This window comes from Barbatula barbatula, assembly GCF_947034865.1.
Source record: "Barbatula barbatula genome assembly, chromosome: 25".
Lineage (NCBI taxonomy): Eukaryota > Metazoa > Chordata > Actinopteri > Cypriniformes > Nemacheilidae > Barbatula > Barbatula barbatula.
Window position 1 is genome coordinate 5,863,745 of NC_136788.1, and position 19,025 is coordinate 5,882,769.

The 19,025-nt window shown below is 37.4% G+C and overlaps 1 protein-coding gene across 2 annotated transcripts; it reads right to left on the reverse strand.

Annotated features, from left to right (window-relative positions):
* Window positions 1-8,536: 8,536 nt before the first annotated feature.
* hexa (hexosaminidase A (alpha polypeptide)) lies at window positions 8,537-14,884 on the reverse strand. Of its 2 annotated transcripts, XM_079450593.1 has the most exons (15): window positions 14,495-14,884; window positions 13,645-13,752; window positions 13,324-13,389; window positions 13,153-13,199; window positions 12,943-13,053; window positions 12,749-12,850; window positions 12,391-12,523; window positions 11,336-11,516; window positions 11,093-11,179; window positions 10,909-10,981; window positions 10,672-10,824; window positions 9,498-9,678; window positions 9,061-9,151; window positions 8,878-8,985; window positions 8,537-8,751 (listed from the first exon to the last, which is right to left on the reverse strand). In XM_079450593.1, exons 1-15 carry the CDS (start codon window positions 14,745-14,747, stop codon window positions 8,688-8,690), a joined length of 1,758 nt encoding a protein of 585 aa, XP_079306719.1. In that variant the 5' UTR covers window positions 14,748-14,884; the 3' UTR covers window positions 8,537-8,687. The 2 variants fall into 2 exon arrangements, with proteins under 2 accessions (XP_079306719.1, XP_079306720.1); XM_079450594.1 differs by lacking the exon at window positions 10,672-10,824.
* Between the last annotated feature and the right edge of the window lie 4,141 nt (window positions 14,885-19,025).

Consider the following 19,025-nt stretch of genomic DNA (forward strand, 5'->3'; position numbering starts at 1 on the left):
AGGAATCCATGTTGGAAAAAAACTTTCCGAAACCCGTACAAACCTATGGCGGAGTGAATCGAGCACAGAAATGCTGAGTTGTATGTTCAAGTTGAGCATGTAAAGCCTGAGAACCCAACACGTTTAACGGTGTAAAGAAGTCAGAAGGAATGAAATAGCTTGTTACCCCAACTTTAAAGATTTCTTGATGGTCTTGTATGGCTGACATAACTAACCAGAGGCATTGCAAATATGGCCGCCATGAAGGAGGACTACCCACTTTCAGGGACTCTGGTAATAGCTCACAATAAAACATTTGTATGAAAGTTGACAAACCTAAGTTTGTCCCTGAAAATCTTCTGCCCTCTGAATTATCACGTGTGCATTGCATGCAGCCGTTTTTTGTAGAGAATCTTTAAAAAAGGTTAGGTTATAACTTATATCGTGAATCGTATCGTAATGTTAGAATTGGAATATTTACTGCACTGAAGCAACTTGAAACTACTTTATATTTCGAGCCTTTTATTGCCCTTTTAAATTCCAATAATCAAATTGAAATGTCCACCGAATTTGAAGTATGAAATGAAGTATGTATATGTGGATATTAATACTTGGATATTGGGAATGGCTCTTTGCTAATAATGTCCTTTTTCTCATTGATTTACCCTAAAGCAACTCTTCGATGATCTTGTGTAGATTTTATCAGCATGAATATGGATGGCAATTCAGGTTGTTAAAAGGTTCCTATTTAAAAAAGAACAAAACAGTATTTGATACCACGGGTTTTTGGAAACATTTGGAAATATGACCTTATATTATACATAAAAATATATCAAGATTTTTTTTGTTAAAGCATTTAGTTGAAAACAAAATATGTGCCTGATGCAAAGAAACACTGCCCATACTGTGATTGTAAGGACTCTGTTCTTCCTGTCTCGAGCTTTCTAGCTCCCTGGGCAGAGTCATGACATTGCCACGTCTTTCGGGTTTCTGTTGTATTATGTGTGGAGACATGTGGCTTTATGTTGTTACTTTGCGACACGTGTCTTCCTGTTATGTCTCTCAGCCCCACCCTCCTATCTCCTGTAATTTCTTAAGGGTTTCATTCCCATCTTCTGTTTTGTGTTTCACCTTCGTTAGGGTTTTATTCCCATCACCTGGTTAGTTGTTTCACTCTCCTTATGGTTTCATTCCACTCACCTGTCACCACTCTCCCCATGTAATCGCTCCTCGTTAGTGTCTCCCTTTATATAGTCTCAGTTTCTCTCTGTTCAGTGTCGGTGCATTTCCCCGTGTCCCCCGTGTCCCCCGTGTCCCCCGTGTCCCCCGTGTCCCCCGTGTCCCCCGTGTCCCCCGTGTCCCCCGTGTCCCCCGTGTCCCCCGTGTCCCCCGTGTCCCCCGTGTCCCCCGTGTCCCCCGTGTCCCCCGTGCCCCCCGTGCCCCAAAACTGGAAGCAATGAAAAAGCTGTTAGTTGACATGCAACAGAGTGACTATATTCACAATATATCTCAGTAAGTTATAATTAATAATACATTGTATATAATTAAATCTGCTGCTTTTTGTTAAAAAAATCGGTTATTAAGCAAGTAAGCACTCTCTCCTTACCATGATTCACAAAGGTGATTATAATAATGATTTATAAGTTAAGCTTATTTGTGTCACGTATAGATGAGCACTTAAAGTCACCTGCAGCTTTATGTTTCAAACAGAGATGGCGATAGAGAGACAAAAGTTACAGATTGCGTCTTTAGGTAAATCCATTAAATGCTTTAACAGTAGTGAAAATTATTTGCTTAGCAAATGTTTCATGTAACACAACAGCACTGTATTCTTTACATTTAAACTGCTGATTCAGAACTTTCCCGTGCCTGACTTTATTTTTGTCAATTTGCTTTTATGTTTGCATTGTGTTGAAGAATGGAACATGAGCGTCAAAACATGTGACCGAGTTTCCAAAACAAAAGCTCAGCTCATGACACATTCCTGTCGATGACACCTAAGCGTGTGCTTCACACCAGCTCAAACCAATGGCTGTCACAGCAGGTCGGCATTAACAGCGTTTATGTAACTAGCAGGTGGCAATAACGTATAATGTTCCTAGTGGCTTTTTAAGACAAGACTTGCTGAGATGAGCAGAGCAGAGATTACCATAAAACAAACAGATTATTCAGGGTTAAAAATAATATCTAATCTAATAGTTATTGAATATTAAACACACATGACTGATAAACCTTGGATCATTTCAGGTCAAGGCTACTAGAAAGCGTGTAAAAGCAAAGTTTGCACATTTTGCTTATTTTGCAAAGTGACTCACACTGCATTAAAACTAGATTTTATTCAAACCCACAAATTTAAACTACATGGAGGTGACATCCATTAAATCTGGTCACATTACAGGTGTAGTGTAGCATCATGGGACACATTTAATGCGTTTAGAGTCTGATCTGTGCAGTGCTGACAGTGTAACTTGGCAGCTGTTACATAACCATGTGCTAAAGTCTGTCTTGGTGAGCCCGCGCCAGGACTGTGAACGTGAGAGATTAGGCTCTTCCATACGTCAGGGGAAAGCTGTTGATGGAAGACAACATTACAAGTCTTGCTAATTGACAATCATTTTAAGTGCCTGTTACTAAAGTATCAACCGATAGAGTTACAGTATAAAATAGATCACCAATACCGTCTCTCTCTCCCTCTATCCACCCATCCATCCATTCATCCATTCATCATCCATCCATCATCCATCCATTCATCCATCATCCACCCATCCATCCATTCATTATCCATCCATTCATCATCCATCTATTCATCCATCATCCAGCCATCCATCCATTCATCCATCATCCACCCATCCATCCATTCATTATCCATCCATTCATCATCAATCCATCATCCATCCATCCATCATCCACCCATCCATCTATTCATTATCCATCCATTCATCATCAATCCATCATCCATCCATCATCCACCCATCCATCCATTCATTATCCATCCATTCATCATCCATCCATTCATCCATCATCCAGCCATGCATCCATTCATCCATCATCCACCCATCCATCCATTCATTATCCATCCATTCATCATTCATCATTCATCGACTGATTGATCCATCCATCATCCATTCATCGATCCATCCATCCATTCATTATCCATCCATCCATTCATCATCCATCCATCCATCTACCCATCATCCACCCATTCATCCATTCATCCATTCATTATCCATTCATCCATCCATCATCCATCCATCATCCACCCATCCATCCATTCATTATCCATCCATTCATCATCCATCCATTCATCCATCATCCAGCCATGCATCCATTCATCCATCATCCACCCATCCATCCATTCATTATCCATCCATTCATCATTCATCATTCATCGACTGATTGATCCATCCATCATCCATTCATCGATCCATCCATCCATTCATTATCCATCCATCCATTCATCATCCATCCATCCATCTACCCATCATCCACCCATTCATCCATTCATCCATTCATTATCCATTCATCCATCCATCATCCACCCATCATCCACCCATCCATTCATTATCCATTCATCCATCTATCCGACCATCATCCAACCATCCATCTAATCATTATCCGTTCATCCATCCATCATCCACCCATTCATCCATCCATCCATCCATCATCCACCCATCCATCCATCATCCATCCACCCATCATCCACCCACCCATCCATCAATCCATCATCCATTCATCATCCATCCATTCATCCATCCATCCATCCATCCATCCATCCATCCATCAATTCATCATCCACCCATCCATCCATCCATCCAACCCATCATCCAACCATCCATCTACCCATCATCCACCCATCCATTCATTATCCATTCATCCATTCATCCATCCATCATCCACCCATCCATCCATTATCCATCCACCCATCATCCACCCATCCATCCATCATCCTCCCATCCATTCATTATCCATCCATTCATCATCCATCCATTCATCCATCAATTCATCAACCACCCATCCATCTATCCATCAGCCACCCACCCAACCATCCACCCACCCACCCATCCAATCATTCATTCATTCATTCATTCATTCATTCATTCATTCATTCATTCGTTCATCACCCAATCATTCATCCATCATCCACCCATCCATCATCCATCCATCCATCCATCCATCCATTCATCATCCCATCTATTCAGCCATCCATCCACCCAACCATTCATCCATCATCCATAAATGTATAGGATAATGCAATGTAAAGCAATGTAAGTCGCTTTGGATAAAAGCGTCTGCCAAATGCAGAAATGTAAATGTAAATCTATCCATCTATCTAGTATGTATCTGTCTGTCTAGTAAGGTTGTGGGTGTGGAACACACAACGTTCCACCCCGAGCACTATACATGACCTAGATCTCTGACAGTAAACAAATGCTGTGCAGGCCGAAACGGCACAATCAGCGCTGCAGGGCGGATGACTGTCAGATCACTCTTATCCTGAGCCCGATGATGAGGATCAGACTGCTGAGGAGATCCAGCAGCACTTAAACACAGCCATCATGACCTGAACGCATCAGCGGCAAGCCATCAAATCTGTAGACACGTATCATATTTTCAAAGAAAGAAAAGTTAAGCTAAAGTGTACTTTGCCACCATGATGATAGACAAAGAAAAAAACTACTACTGTACCTTATTCATTTTAAGGTTATGTTAGGGTACTATAAATTACTTTATGGCTCAAAACCCGTAGTGGATTTGACAAAAATCTTTACAAATTGCAACAAAACTGCATGGTGTCACCTAGAGTAAATAAACACAATCATGGTTGAAAAAATGCAATGGAAATTAATTGATTATTCTATAAAGCAAAGCTATTTTTCTAAAATGAAAAATATTTAATGAAATATACTGTGAAAAAGTAAAAGAATATAATTTATACCTAAACTGTTGAGGAAATATATAGCATGATTGTGAAGAAATGCAAACTAATCATTCATATTTATGCTATTTTCCCATCTATCTTCCATATTAAAACCCTGTCACTTATACTGGAATGTTATGGAATGGTGAAAATATGATGATAGTACACAATAAAATAAACGTCAAAATACAGAAAAGTCTGCAAATTCACAAGAAAATATGAAAGCAATCAAATTTTACGTTATAAAACTGTTATTTCACACCACGGTATATTCCTGGCGCCCCAGCTGCCGGAAAATTTCAGCTTTTTCACAGGATTGCAGTTTCTTAAAGGAAGAAGTAAAGCACTTGAAAATTAGGCGTGCGTGTAATTGTGCATTTAAGGCGGGTTAAGTCAGGTGAAGGAAATGACCTTGAGGGCATATTGACATAAGTTCACATCTCCGTGCATCACATAATGCGCTTTGTTTATAATCTCTTTGAATGTCAGCTGTTGTCAAAGAGTGACGCTACTGTAACTTTTACAGTATGTAAAAACATGTGCCTGCAGAAATGAGGTTGTAAACTAATTTAGCTCTATTCCATTATTGTTTTATGATTTCATTATAGTCTTATGACTGCCAATGGTAGCAGCACATTATGCAGTATAATCTGTAGTTATCCACACAGTATTTGTGAGAGATCTTAAGTTTTGGCATCCGGCCTAGTTTAACCGCATTTGAGAAAAAGTGATTGTTTTTGCTAGTATTTGCAGTTGATAACACTGTAAATAAATATATGTTGTGTTGCATGTACAGTACATAGGTTTCAGAATGGCTACATGTCAACTTGAGAGTTGGTTAAGTGTTAGTCTTGACAAACTAAACACAGATCACTTGGTCCAGTAAATTAGACAGAGAAAGGGGATCATCACTCTAGGATACGGATGTGACTTCAACAAAAACAAACTGTGTGAACAATGAAGATTATCATCGGCAACTTCCATTGTAGTAAAGTCTGTAACAAACTTTATTTGCAGTCACAAACAAGTTAGATCGGTAATCCAACGCAGTACAGAGACGGGTCTCTTCGTCGAGAGGTTATTTTAATTGACGATTATTAAATCATTAAAATACGTGATTTAATTAATAAAAGAAGTATGAAAGTGCTAAGACAAGTATAATGATCTAAACAGTGAATTATTGAAATAAACAAGTAATTTGATTCATTCAAGTGATCAATATTTACACTTTACAATATTAATAACTTTTATTCATTCAATAACTCAATTCATTCAAAATGTTTTCTTCTTCTGGTATCTAAATTTGATGCTTTTGAAATTTTATAAATAATAAAGGTTATTGTGAAATCGCAGTCTATTGCAGGCTGCTGCTTTAAAACATTTGTGTCATGGCATGACAAATAGTGTAACTAAAATTTGAATGAAACTCAAATGTATTTCTAAAATCTAGCTTGTATTTATACATTTATATGCATTTAAAGTTCATATAATATGTACTAACCATTATTTCATAAATACACATCTGGTTAAACAGCATTCTGGTATGTTTATTTGCACATAACTACCATATAGCTGTGAAATCTAACACTCTCTTGACTGAAACAATTGAACTGTCCTCCTTTATGGATTATTTCATAAAGTTGCCAATAATATCGAATCATGCAATGAGCAACCAATGAGCATTGCAATCTTATTAGGGCTATTTATCACATTCAGTAGACAAACTAACTAATGCCTCTGTCATAGTGGAAGGATGCCAAAGATTCATAAATCTATGACTCATCGTGATTAATCTTTGTGTTCGGGATTAAACACATAAAGGGACACAAGCGGCCATATGTTCCACGCGGCTCTGCTAAACTCAAGTGAATGGGCTACAGTGGAAAAGTTGGCACGAATCAACACGCATCCTTTAAGCACTTATTAACTAAATGCGATCATTAACTAGATTTCCGGATCGACCGTTGGAGAAAAAGCGAGTCGCTGGCCAAGTCAATTATTACAATTTGGCGGGAAACGCTACAGGTTGCATAGTGCAACAGAGTGGATGTTCTTTGAATTCATATAATATTAGTTCTTTTCTAAATGTTTAAGATTACATTTCATAATATGTGCAGCAACAGACATCAGATATGATCAAATGAAGTGTTTCAAAACAGTAATGTAAGGAAATATCCTCATTTATCTGTATGTTAAAAAGTTCTAAATTGCTCTGGATTTTCAGTATCCCACATTTAAAATGTATAAACAAGCCAAAGGTTATGTTGAGGTCAGTCCGCCGGGCCGTGGACTTTTTGGTGGAAGTGTGGGGGAACAGAAGAGGACAGGTGGAAATGGGGCAGCACCGTTGCCTTCTGGGATTAGCCAATCCCTGCCATCTGCTATCGGCAGCATAATCCCGTCAATGAGAAAATCAATTGTCTAAGTAAATATCAAAGGCATGTAAGCTCATTTTGGCAAGTAACTTAAACATTAGGGGGACTTAGGTTGAAAGAGCATGTTAGTGCTGAGCGAAGCATAGAGAGGCTTTATTATTTCATACAACTGACAATTGTTGAATGCTGAATCAACAGAGAGGGATTGTAAAGCATTCATATAACTGAATATCTAAATGTAATGTGAAATCTTTCGGTAAACAATTGACAAAATACACCTGCACAAATGTGCAACTGTACATTATGTTCTCTACATTTGCATATCTCTTCCAAGGCTTTTTATTTGACTAAACTTGGAAAATGTTGAAACATTGGCCTTAAAATGACTGGAAACCAAACATAAAATCGAAATAAACTGAAATAAATGCAGGGAACTAAACAAATAATAATAGACAAAGACGAAAATAAAACTGAAATAAATTAATGTTAAAATTAACTTAAAATATAAATAAAACTAAAAGAGTTTTTTTGTATATTTGCAATCTACGCTTATTCATTCTGGTGTGTTTTATGCTGGAATTTAGCCTACACGTATGTAAAGATGCCGTACACCAATGTGAAAAACACTATACGCACTTTAATTCAATTAAACAGTTGTGCCGACAACGTGCATTTTATATTTCCTGTAGGTGTGACGGTGTGAATGGTTTTTTTAAATAAAGTTTATTTGAAGTGAAAATTGCATTAAAAAAGGATCAAGTTAACAAAAGAATATCAGTTCAAAGCATTTTTGACACCCAATGTGAGCCAAGTTTTTACATAATATAAATACATTCACATTGTCATTTGCACACAGTGTCACTTTAGTATATAGCAGCTATTAGTTTTAGGTCATGTGTAAAGCCCAGCACAGTTAATAGGATCTGCTGCCGTGTAGCCGTTGAGACAGGATTGATGTTGTAGTGGTAGGAGATTTCATTAAATGTGTAGCTACTTTACATCACCTGTTAACCTGATTCTGGAACAACATTTATCAATGGCCTGATATGTTTTAGGTTATAACCTTATGTGCAGAACCCCTAAAAGGACAAAACAATCTGAATGCACTTTACGGTCGGCTGTCATTACATCAGAACGAAATGTACTTTATTTTTTTTGTACTTTATTTATGTTACCTGATCCAATAACATTCATACACCTTTAGGTGTGCCTTAAGGTTTCAACTTGCAGTCAACATTAGACGAAAAACAATGAATTCAGAATGAACGTTCTTGCGTAGATCTTTATTCATGAAATTCACATTTTCTTTACATCACCTTAAAAATATATTCATCAAAATTAAATATTAAAATACTGTGCAAATTAAAAAGCAGTGGCACAGTGCATAAAACAATCCCTTTAAGTCCACTGGCACCTTACAGACCATTGTGCTCATGTCTACAATAGCCAACAAACAGAGGCTCGGCCTGAATACCCCGCCTGCCAAACACAAGTAATCATTCTCCTCATTAAACATTGCAATATCATTTTATTATAATTGAATTTAATGAAGTATACAAAAAAGACAAGAGGTTAGTAAAGAATGCTTATGAAACTTTGTATTACCTTAACAGTTTGCAGCGAAAATCTACAAGGCGAGGGAACGCCAAATCTGCACTTAATGTGTTTTCTTCATCGCTCCACAATCTCTCAGCTGCAGCGCAGGCTCTCGGCCTTCACACAAACACAAATAAGTATGTGAATTTGCACTGTAAATAAATGATTCTGATCTTGTTTGCTTTCTCGTACCACAGTCGAGGGGTCAGATTGGTGGCGTCCACATATTCGCCCCACATGGCAACCTCTCCGCCAATCACTAGCTTCTTCTGCTCTTCTGTGCCTAAACCAGGAAAATAAGTCACATCTTTAACCGAGCACAACAGACAAACCCACAACACACACCAGCAAATCACTACAAACAACAGAAGAGCCAATAAAAGCTCTGTATGATATGCTCTGCTTCGGTGAATAAACAAAACAACTAAAATAATGGTTTATAAATGGTTCATACGTTTAATATAAAGTCTTTCAGAGATAAGCACTAAATTCATTGGAGTAACTCAGGCCCATGATATATGATCACTTCTATTAATACCCTCACCAGTATCTAATAAGTTACATAGAAATTTACTCGAATGTTTTTTTCTAATGGCCCCATAACCAGGCCAACATGCGGCCCCACACACCGCTGAAATTCTGGGGCTGTACGGCGTACGAGTACCGCCAGTCCTGGCCGTAGCTGATGTGGTTGATGTACCAGGGAGCAGAGAGCAGAACCCGGTGCCCGGACTTGGTCATCCGGCTCATTTCAGCTTGATATTGTACAGTTGTGCCCTTCCAGATTTCCAGAATCGTGTCCTGTGGAATCTGCGACAGGAAGAAGTCTCACATGCCTTTACAGTGTACGTGAATATAATCTGTATAAACATATCAATAATCACTTCTTTTAATAACCTCTGCACTTTATGCATTTTCTATTTATTGACGAATCATTTGAGAACAGAATGATAGTAGTAGAGGCGAAAATGCGATCAGAATTTATATCAGCCAGACTCGAACTTCCACCACAAACAAGTGACCACATATTTAACACGAAGTCACAGCTCTGACCATAAACATCTATAAAGTTTAATATAGCGTTATGTTTTCTGTGAGGCTGGGAAAAAGACGCCAAGTGACACTAATATGCGTGCCATTCATTTAAGACTAAGTGGTGAAGACATGACACCTCCTGGTAAGAAAATGTTATGCATTGACTGTGACATTTGAGGTAGTGTTGGGCACCGTTTGGTGCAAAAATAACATTCGCGCTCTACTTCTAACATTAGATCAATCTTTGCCTTCCTAATATTATTTGCATATATCTAATAGGGCATTTGGGAAAGAAGCCAATAAGTTGCACGATCCTCCCTTTATTTCTCCTAAATCAGCTGAAAATAAAGCAAATATTTTAAATGAAACGTATTTGATTCTCACTAAGCAGAGCATACGCTTTCACACGGAAGAAAGAAAATGACTAAATGTAAAATCAGAAAGAACCTTGATGGACTGAGACAGCTTTGTCTAAGCTGCAATCTTTACCTTTCTTCTTTAAAAATGAACAACATGTACATAAATAATTCTCAAAACTGTCAACTTACCTTGATTAATAATGGTAAGCTAAAAATACCAACTTATAACACAAACCTGATTTTATCACACATAAAGATTAGTACGTAAAGTAACCTGCAATGTCAGTTTTTATACAGAGATGGCGATAGAGAGCAACCCACAGCAAAGAACAGCACATCAATCTCTTCATTCTGTTATTTGTTGGTTATTCGCACACACGTTCTGACCCGTAAAGGCTAGAGGCCGTACGCTGTAGTATCGAGCCCAGCTGTGAGTAGGTATCGGCAGGTCAAGGTAGAAAGGGGCGGCCAGTATAACCTTCAACCCTGCCTTAGTCACCCGACGCAACTCGCACAGGTAACAGCCCTGCTTCCAAACCTCCACCACATACTTAGATCTGGGCTAAAAGACAGGTACCTCTTCCGGTTAGATCACACGTTTTGGCCGCACGGGTGCTTTAACTGAATCTAGTGGATCTGTACTCACTCTCTCATGGTAGTCGAATACGTCCTGCCACACAATGGAGGTTTTGTTGAGAGTGGCGGTCATGTTCATTATACTGGAGAAAGAAACACAATAGACATGTTAGAAAGTGTTGTTCATGAACGTTCCGCTTCACATCAATTTGTGTCACGTGTCTAAAAACCTTTACAGTCACAGTTTTACATACTTCTCCATATAGAACGATTCCAGTTTAGTATAATCTATCCCAAAGCCCATTTTCTTCATGAACGCTCCCACATCGGGATTGGACATCCTGTCAAACAAAGCGAACCATATTCAATATTTTGGCTAATACAGTCACACATACACACACACACACACACACACACACACACACACACACACACACACACACACACACACACACACACACACACAAGGAACCTGTGATGATGTTGAAAACACTTACCAGCAGCTAAAACTGACCTCATCCCCTCCTATATGAACATAAGAGTCGGGAAAGACAGACTTCACCTCTTTAAAAAAGCGTCCCATGAATTTATAGGTGGAGTCTAGCGTTGGATTGACCGGTCCAAATGACTCAGACAGCACACCTCCCTTGTAACAAGGTGTCAAAAGATCTGGCTGTCCTGAGAATCAGACACAAGGATGATGAGAAATATACAATAGTCAGTCTACATTATAAAACTATTGTTTTTGTGAGAGTCCTTGGAATCAAACCCATCACCATAGTGTTGCACCATATGAACTACAAGAAAGCTTTATCATTACACACTGCAAGATGAACTAAAACCTTAAAAAAATTGCCAACTCTATAACACTAAATAAATAAATCATTTTTATTTAGTTTTGAATGTAATATTCTTATAAAGAACATAATAATTTAAAAAAATGTCTAATGTAGAGAACAGTTATAGATGACGTAGGTAATATTTCAAATAGCCATATTTGATAAGATATGTAACATTTTCTATGTATAATATTATAATAGAAGATTAAACTTAAATATAAAACACAAAATATAAAAATCCGATTTAAATCTAAAGCATATATCAACAACTAAAAAACTAAAACACGGAAATGAAAAAGAAAATTATTTGTAATACATTTAATCATATAATTCAATATTGGGTATTATTATTATTATTAGAAATTAAAAACAGCAAATACCGCCCAATCATATGTCTCTGTAAGATTATAACAAAATGATACTGTAGTTTCAACTGGGAATAGTCTTACATATTTTTATTATTATTATTATTAACTTATGAATTGAATGCAAGCCATACGTTGATAGACATCAATCCCACATGTGTTTGTTGTGGTTCAACTGTATTGACAAGGAAACATTTGGTGAACTTGAAGATCTTTAAAGTGGATATGGATACATTTGCTCTTTTGCATACGAGGGCAGGTAGTTACATAAAAGGATTTGAATGAATGCCTCCATTATTCACATTCTCTTTATGTTCGTGAGAAACACATACAGGGAGAAACACGAACCTTTTCCCCACGACTGAGTGTGTCCAGGTGAGTCAAACTCAGGTACGACTCTAATGCCCCTCATTCTGGCATGTTCAATCACCCTCCTTATATCTGTTTGGGTGTAGATGTGTGTAAATGGATGAAAAGCTCCCTAGAAACAAAGAAAACAACGTTCTAAAAATTATAGCATCAATTATAGTACGCAGATAGTTATAACTATGTGATATTGATATTATTTTTGTGTCTTAATAAGGAACGAAGTTTCAGGTGAAAATCCAAGTCTGAGAGTGAAAATGCTACACAACATGAACGAGATGTTAAAGCTGTGGAGCAGGAATCTGGACCAGGACTTTAACATGGGTTGTGTTTTACAAACCTTATTGCTGAGATCGGGAAAGCTGCGGCTCTGATACGGGAAAGAAGGATCGTCCACAATGTGCCAGTGAAACACATTGAATTTACTGTAGGACATGGCATCCTGACGGCAAAAACCCAAGGGCACATTATATTATTATTCATCATTACATGTTTTATTTTGTAGTCCCCCTAACATGAACAGAAAATACTCACCAGAGTCTTCAGAATAGCATGCAGAGGTAAATAATGACGCGAAGTGTCCAGCAAAAGACCTCTGTATGCGAAGCGTGGGAAGTCCACAATCTGGGTTTTATTGATTAAGTACTGAAAATAGAGCAGAAATGAACAGATTTACTTGTTATTGTTCACTGCGCTGTAGGTGTAGCTCTCAGTTATAATGTCTGGCTAACACACAACGCTTACAGAGCCATAATCATCCTGGTACACCAGCTGACTCAATGACTCCAGACCTGACGTTCAGATTTCAAGGTTATAAAAAGAACAAATATTTGGTTAGTGCCTTTGGGGTTTATTTTCACACATGTGTTCTGTGCATGTTAATGAATAAGGTTGTTGAAAACAAGGTTGTCATGCCTCTTAAAGCACCCCATACTGACACCGATCTCAGCAGAGCTTGGCCCTCAGACACACTCAGCTTATCTGCAAGAACAAAGCATGGCTTCAACTTATTAAAAGCCCTTAGGAAAATCCAGTGGATGTATTATAGCTTTCCATGTTGCATCGCAATTCGCCTACTAATAATGCACTCCATCCGTGCAAATATCCTCATGACAACATACCACAATTTGAGACACAGAAACGCTATTTAGGAGCCTAATACACATAGTTTTTTCCGACATGACTAAAGTAAAGTAAAGGAAAGGGTGAAGGATCAGTAGGATGTACACTACTCACAGCTCTCATCCGAGTCTTCATCAGGGTAGCCGTCACATCCACTGCTTTTGACACTTACAGAAACCACAAAACCTTTGGGCTGTGACCACATGTGATGAGGTCCTGATGCTGTTTAAAATAAACAATATCACTTCTTAGTATCATTCTGTACTCAACACACGCTATTCAAACTCGTAAACATGCTTGTGTGTTCAAAGACTGAGAAAACTTGTTTTCGCACAAGGCCACACTTTTTCTATCGGCAAACGGAAATTCATTCGAATTTACGTTTTTTAACTATTTCATATGATCAAAAACAAAAAAAGATTTCATCTGTTTAATTGGATCATACATATTTTACTATAATCGATGGAATATATTTACATTTAGTCATTTAGCAGACGCTTATATCCAAAGCAAGGGAGCAATAAGCGATATACAAAGAGCAAAACACAATAGGTGCTAATACAAAGATACTAGCTTCAACAAAAGCCAGAACAATACCTGTTAAGAGAAGAGGATTAGTGTACTTTATATTGTTCTTCATTCGTCTGTCAAGTATTCATATTTATTGATATATAATATTAAATATATATATATATATTCGTGGATACGCCCAGAAACCAAAAAGGATATTTAAATAAAATAAATAATAGCAGAAAACAAAATAGCTACAATTAAAAATATATATATAAATGATGTTTTGTTTATTAACTATGATTCATAGTCCCAAGTAAACAACAGTTAGGTTTATCATTTAGGAAAAGAATCATCATTATATTATTCTTACTAATGAACATTTTTTGCGGTCACAAACATTGTTTCGTTCACACGGAAGCATCCACTCATGCTCACTCAATCCTTCGCGTACCAGGAGCATCTGTAAAGTCAGGGAACATGATGGAGAAGTATCTTTTAAAGGCAGCATCCAGGACAGAGCATCCGGTCTGCGCAGCCGAGTCGTTTTCGTAAGTAAAAGAGAATAACTGCGGACTGAGCTTGTGTCTCTCTGCAGATCCTTCGATCTTTTGCGGTAAAGGCCAGACGCCATTCGACCGCTGTACCGCATAACCGAGATAAACTAAGAGAAAACAAAGCTGCAGGCGTGAGCGCGCGTTTGACATGTTACAAGCGTGTTCGCGCTTTAGTGGCGTCCGGCTGTTTAAAGAGAGACCAACGGGTCAAATGTCATGTGACAGCTTGTTGTCAGTTGCGGTCAGCTGACCTGACGCGATGCTCATTGGCTCAGTTGGAGTCACGTGGTGTGTCGGGAACAACACTTCCGGGATGAGTTCTTTTTTTAAATGCAAACGATGTGACGTGCAGAAGTCACCTCTGTATATTCAGTAAAGTATAATGCTTTGTATTTAACTTAAATGCAAATAACTGAAAACTAAATATATGATGTTTATACGTCGTCGTTAAATAATATATTTGTCGCGTGCGCCAATGCCTGTAGAGGGCGCATGCGCATAGTAAGGGTATGAATCTATTTGTAATGGGATTACTTAACTAACTACTCTGTCTGAAAGGAGAATGTATTGACATCATTAACATAATGACATAACGTTTTTGTTCTCCTTTGACATTATTGACAGTTCTTGCAGTCACGAGAAGGCCGTATTGTGTCACAACACCATTGTCGGGTGGAAGAAAGCAAATATTATTATATGAGTTCAAACAGCTTTGAACATTAAAGCCTCTCTGGCCAACGTATATAGACGAGATCAAGAGAGTAAAATGACAAGATAAAATGCGTAATAATCAAACGACTATAGAATATTATTAAATGGTATATTTTGCATGTGAATGAAACACTATCTGGCACTAAATTGTTCATCCTAACCCCTCCATTTAGACTCTACTGTATATTCTGTGTACTGTACCGGGCAGAGGACAGATTAAACAAGGGAATGTGGCAATACAATGCAAGATGATCATTAGGGACCAAACCACCCTATTTCCTAAACAATACAGGGAAGGGCAAGTCCTCTACATGGCCTGCATAACTTGCTAAAATGACGACCATTGGGACCTCAATGTTACAAATCGTACCCAATTAACGATTACAGCAAACAAACACCCCGCAAACAGTCATAAACCTCAAATCTTCAATGAATGTAATCCTATTAGATATTGTAATGGAAGCCGGTATACTGTGTAACTGGTTGAACCTGTCATGGTGTTGCTATGGTATTATTGCGACCTTTTTGTAAAAACAAAAACATGCATCCCCTACCCATGCTGGCAAACTCACCTGTGTGTTCTTTTTTTTCAATTGATGTCACAATCAGTGATCCACTCCCAGTTCCACGAATGTCATCAGTCGGAAATGTCATATGAAATGTCAGTGGCACATGCCAATGACCGAGTATGATTCATTCAAGGATGTCATACGATGAGATTTCATGTGTTACAATGTCCCACGTCAATTATCATCACAGATGCTCATCTTTTTAAATGTACAAACATCTAAATTTTATAAAAAAGGATTACAAAGCTTCAATGCCCTCATGTAATATTGTTGAGATTCTTTTATTGTATTTGATGTATTTTATTAGCATTTTAATTGTATGGGAACCACACCCCCTAAAACGTGTAAAAAGGGCATTTGAAACTGGTTTAACCCCATCACATTTGGACAACGCTTAAAGGATAGTCATTGAAAACAATGACGCTTTAATTCTTCGGAAAGACACCATAATAGGTGTGCATTAATAATTATTGTATGACAAATCTCCAATTCTTTCTGATTTATTTACATTTATTCATTTAGCAGATACTTTTATCCAAAGCGACTAACACATGAGAGAGCAATGAAATCGTAATAAATCACATGGTCCGTAACATGTTTATCTCTGCAGATTTGCGTTTTGGTCTTTTTTTACAACCCTATATAGCTTGTCGGTAGAGGATACAAAAAAATAACTGAAAAACAATTCTTGAAGACTAATAAATATTTATTTATAATGCCCATTAAGTATGCTGAATACTTTTAATTGAAATTCAGTATAATGTGGCTGGGGAAAAAAGTGTTAAAAACATGAAATTGTGTATGTGATGGTTAGGGAGCTGTAGTGCATTTCCGATGACATCAGAAGTATTAATTTTCTCATGGAAATGAAGCAAGAGATTTTAGTATGCATAAGATTGCTGAATCAGAAATGACAGAATCATGTTTAAAGTTGAAAAAGGGAAGGGCGACTTATTCTGTGTCACACAAAAGGGCCGTCTGCCTTCTGCCCTGGCCTCAGGAAATCTCCATATATGATGCGCATCTATTTGTGTGTGTTGCCTTTACAGTGACTCATGTTTTAGACAAAAATTCAGTCAAGCACTTGTAATTTTTAGTAATTTTGTAAGTGGATGCCACCCAGTGTAACACAACACTTGATAGTCTTGTGACAAAAAAGTCAATTCAAAGTTTGGCCGTTGAATGATTTTAATAAAAAATATATGTTGTGTGTTCCAATTAACCAACATAAACAGTTTGAGAGAAATGTGAAGCTAGAAGGAATGCTTGTTTTACCAAGTGTTTGTTAAAGTGATTTTAGTAGGCTATTCTGGCTGGTTGCTAGGGCATTCAGGGTGGTGGACTAAGCATTAGTAGGTGGTGGCCGGGACGTTTTTGTGGATTGCTAAGAGTTTTAAGGTAGTGACTAGGATGTCCTGGGTGGTTTCGACAGCACTCCTATACAGTGGGCAGTTTCTGGGGTGTTGAAGCTGATTGGTACGGGGTTGTTAAGAGGTTGCTAGGGTGTTCTGGCTGGTTGTAGGTACAGCTAGGATGAGTTTCCGAGGTTAAGTATGTTTAATTTTGAACAGTTTGACAAAGTTTAGAGTTGTGAACATTCCAAGCCAAAATCCAAACTTTTTATCTGTGTACCGCTCAAAGGTTTAGGGTCACTCGGCTGAAAAGCTTCTCATAATCTTAAAAAGATTTTAATCTGAAGGTGTATGCTTATATGTTTCAAATTGGTTCTATAGGCACAAAATGATTTGCCCAATAACAATAATCTTTTTCATTTTAAATTATTATAATAAATAAAAATACGTTATTTAACAAAATGATAAAATAAGAACGCAGCACGCCAAACGCAGAGATGGGAACTCCTGGCTAACTTTTTCACTTGGCAAAGGGTGCCTACGTTGAAGAAAATAAATAAAAATATTTGAATTCTTTTTCAATTTTCTTTAAACAATTCCCAGTTAAATTTGTTTTATTCCATTGGTTTGAGTTTTCTATAGTGTACTAAAATGACCCTAAACGGATGGACACAGCACGCCAAATAGACAAGATATCTCTAGTTTGGTGAAGAGGAATTTCACTTGGTTTTAGAAAGGTATTCTAAAAACCAAACCCAAGTTTATACGTTGATTAAACAGTAAATTGGTTTCATAAATCTATTGGCTAACATGCTTAATAAGCGATTATCTCTTTTGTGTGGTATTGAATACTTGGGAGAAACCTGTTGTTTAGTATATTCACTCACTCAAATGGCCCTTCATCAGAAGTTCATCACACCTACATCTTCAGACTCACCCATTTTAATTCTCTCTCTGTCTGAGACAAAGTCTGATACATACTGTAATAACACAAACCCTTCCCTTAATACTTGAGGTTTGGTAACCATGGGGAAACGTGAGTGCAGACATACAGTACACAGTACTAACGATAGAGATTTAACGAGATAGGGGCGTTGTCACTGAAAATACTATAACTTCATCCCTCTCTTTGACATCTGTCAGATTTAAAATATCAAACTACTGGAGCACAGCACATTATATTGAACACAGAGACAATCTTTTTCTTCACTGGAAATATTCGCCATACCCTGCCAGTAAGAGGTGAGTAAGAAAACCTTTCATTTGTATAGGAACTCATATTTTGTAATCTTTGTGAGAAGCGATGAAGATATTAGTCATGACTGAGTAGACGACTCCTGTGGAAGATCGAGTGATGTTGCTGTTGCTCAGAGAAAATGTCTTGTCTAAATGCAAAATAACTTTGGCATCTTTCGATGTGACGTAACGTAGTTCAACCTTGAAATGACTACATGTTTTATTATATTAAGTAGAATTTAATGAGTTTAATTTCAAAAGTGGATCATTTTATTTTAATAACAATAAACATACCAGCCATTGTAGTGATTTTAATGAAATCATTTAAGATCGAAGCTTGTCGCACATCAGCACATTTGAACGACTATGGAAAAAATAGATAGATGAATGAACAAGCTATGTATAGAAAAATGCACAACACTTCTTTACACAATAAACAAAATATATGTATAAACAAGCACAGACATAAATATATAGGCAACCATAATGACGACTGTTCATATATATAAAGTCAATATATATAAAATGGTAAAACTTTAATGCTGTTTTAAATTCACAAA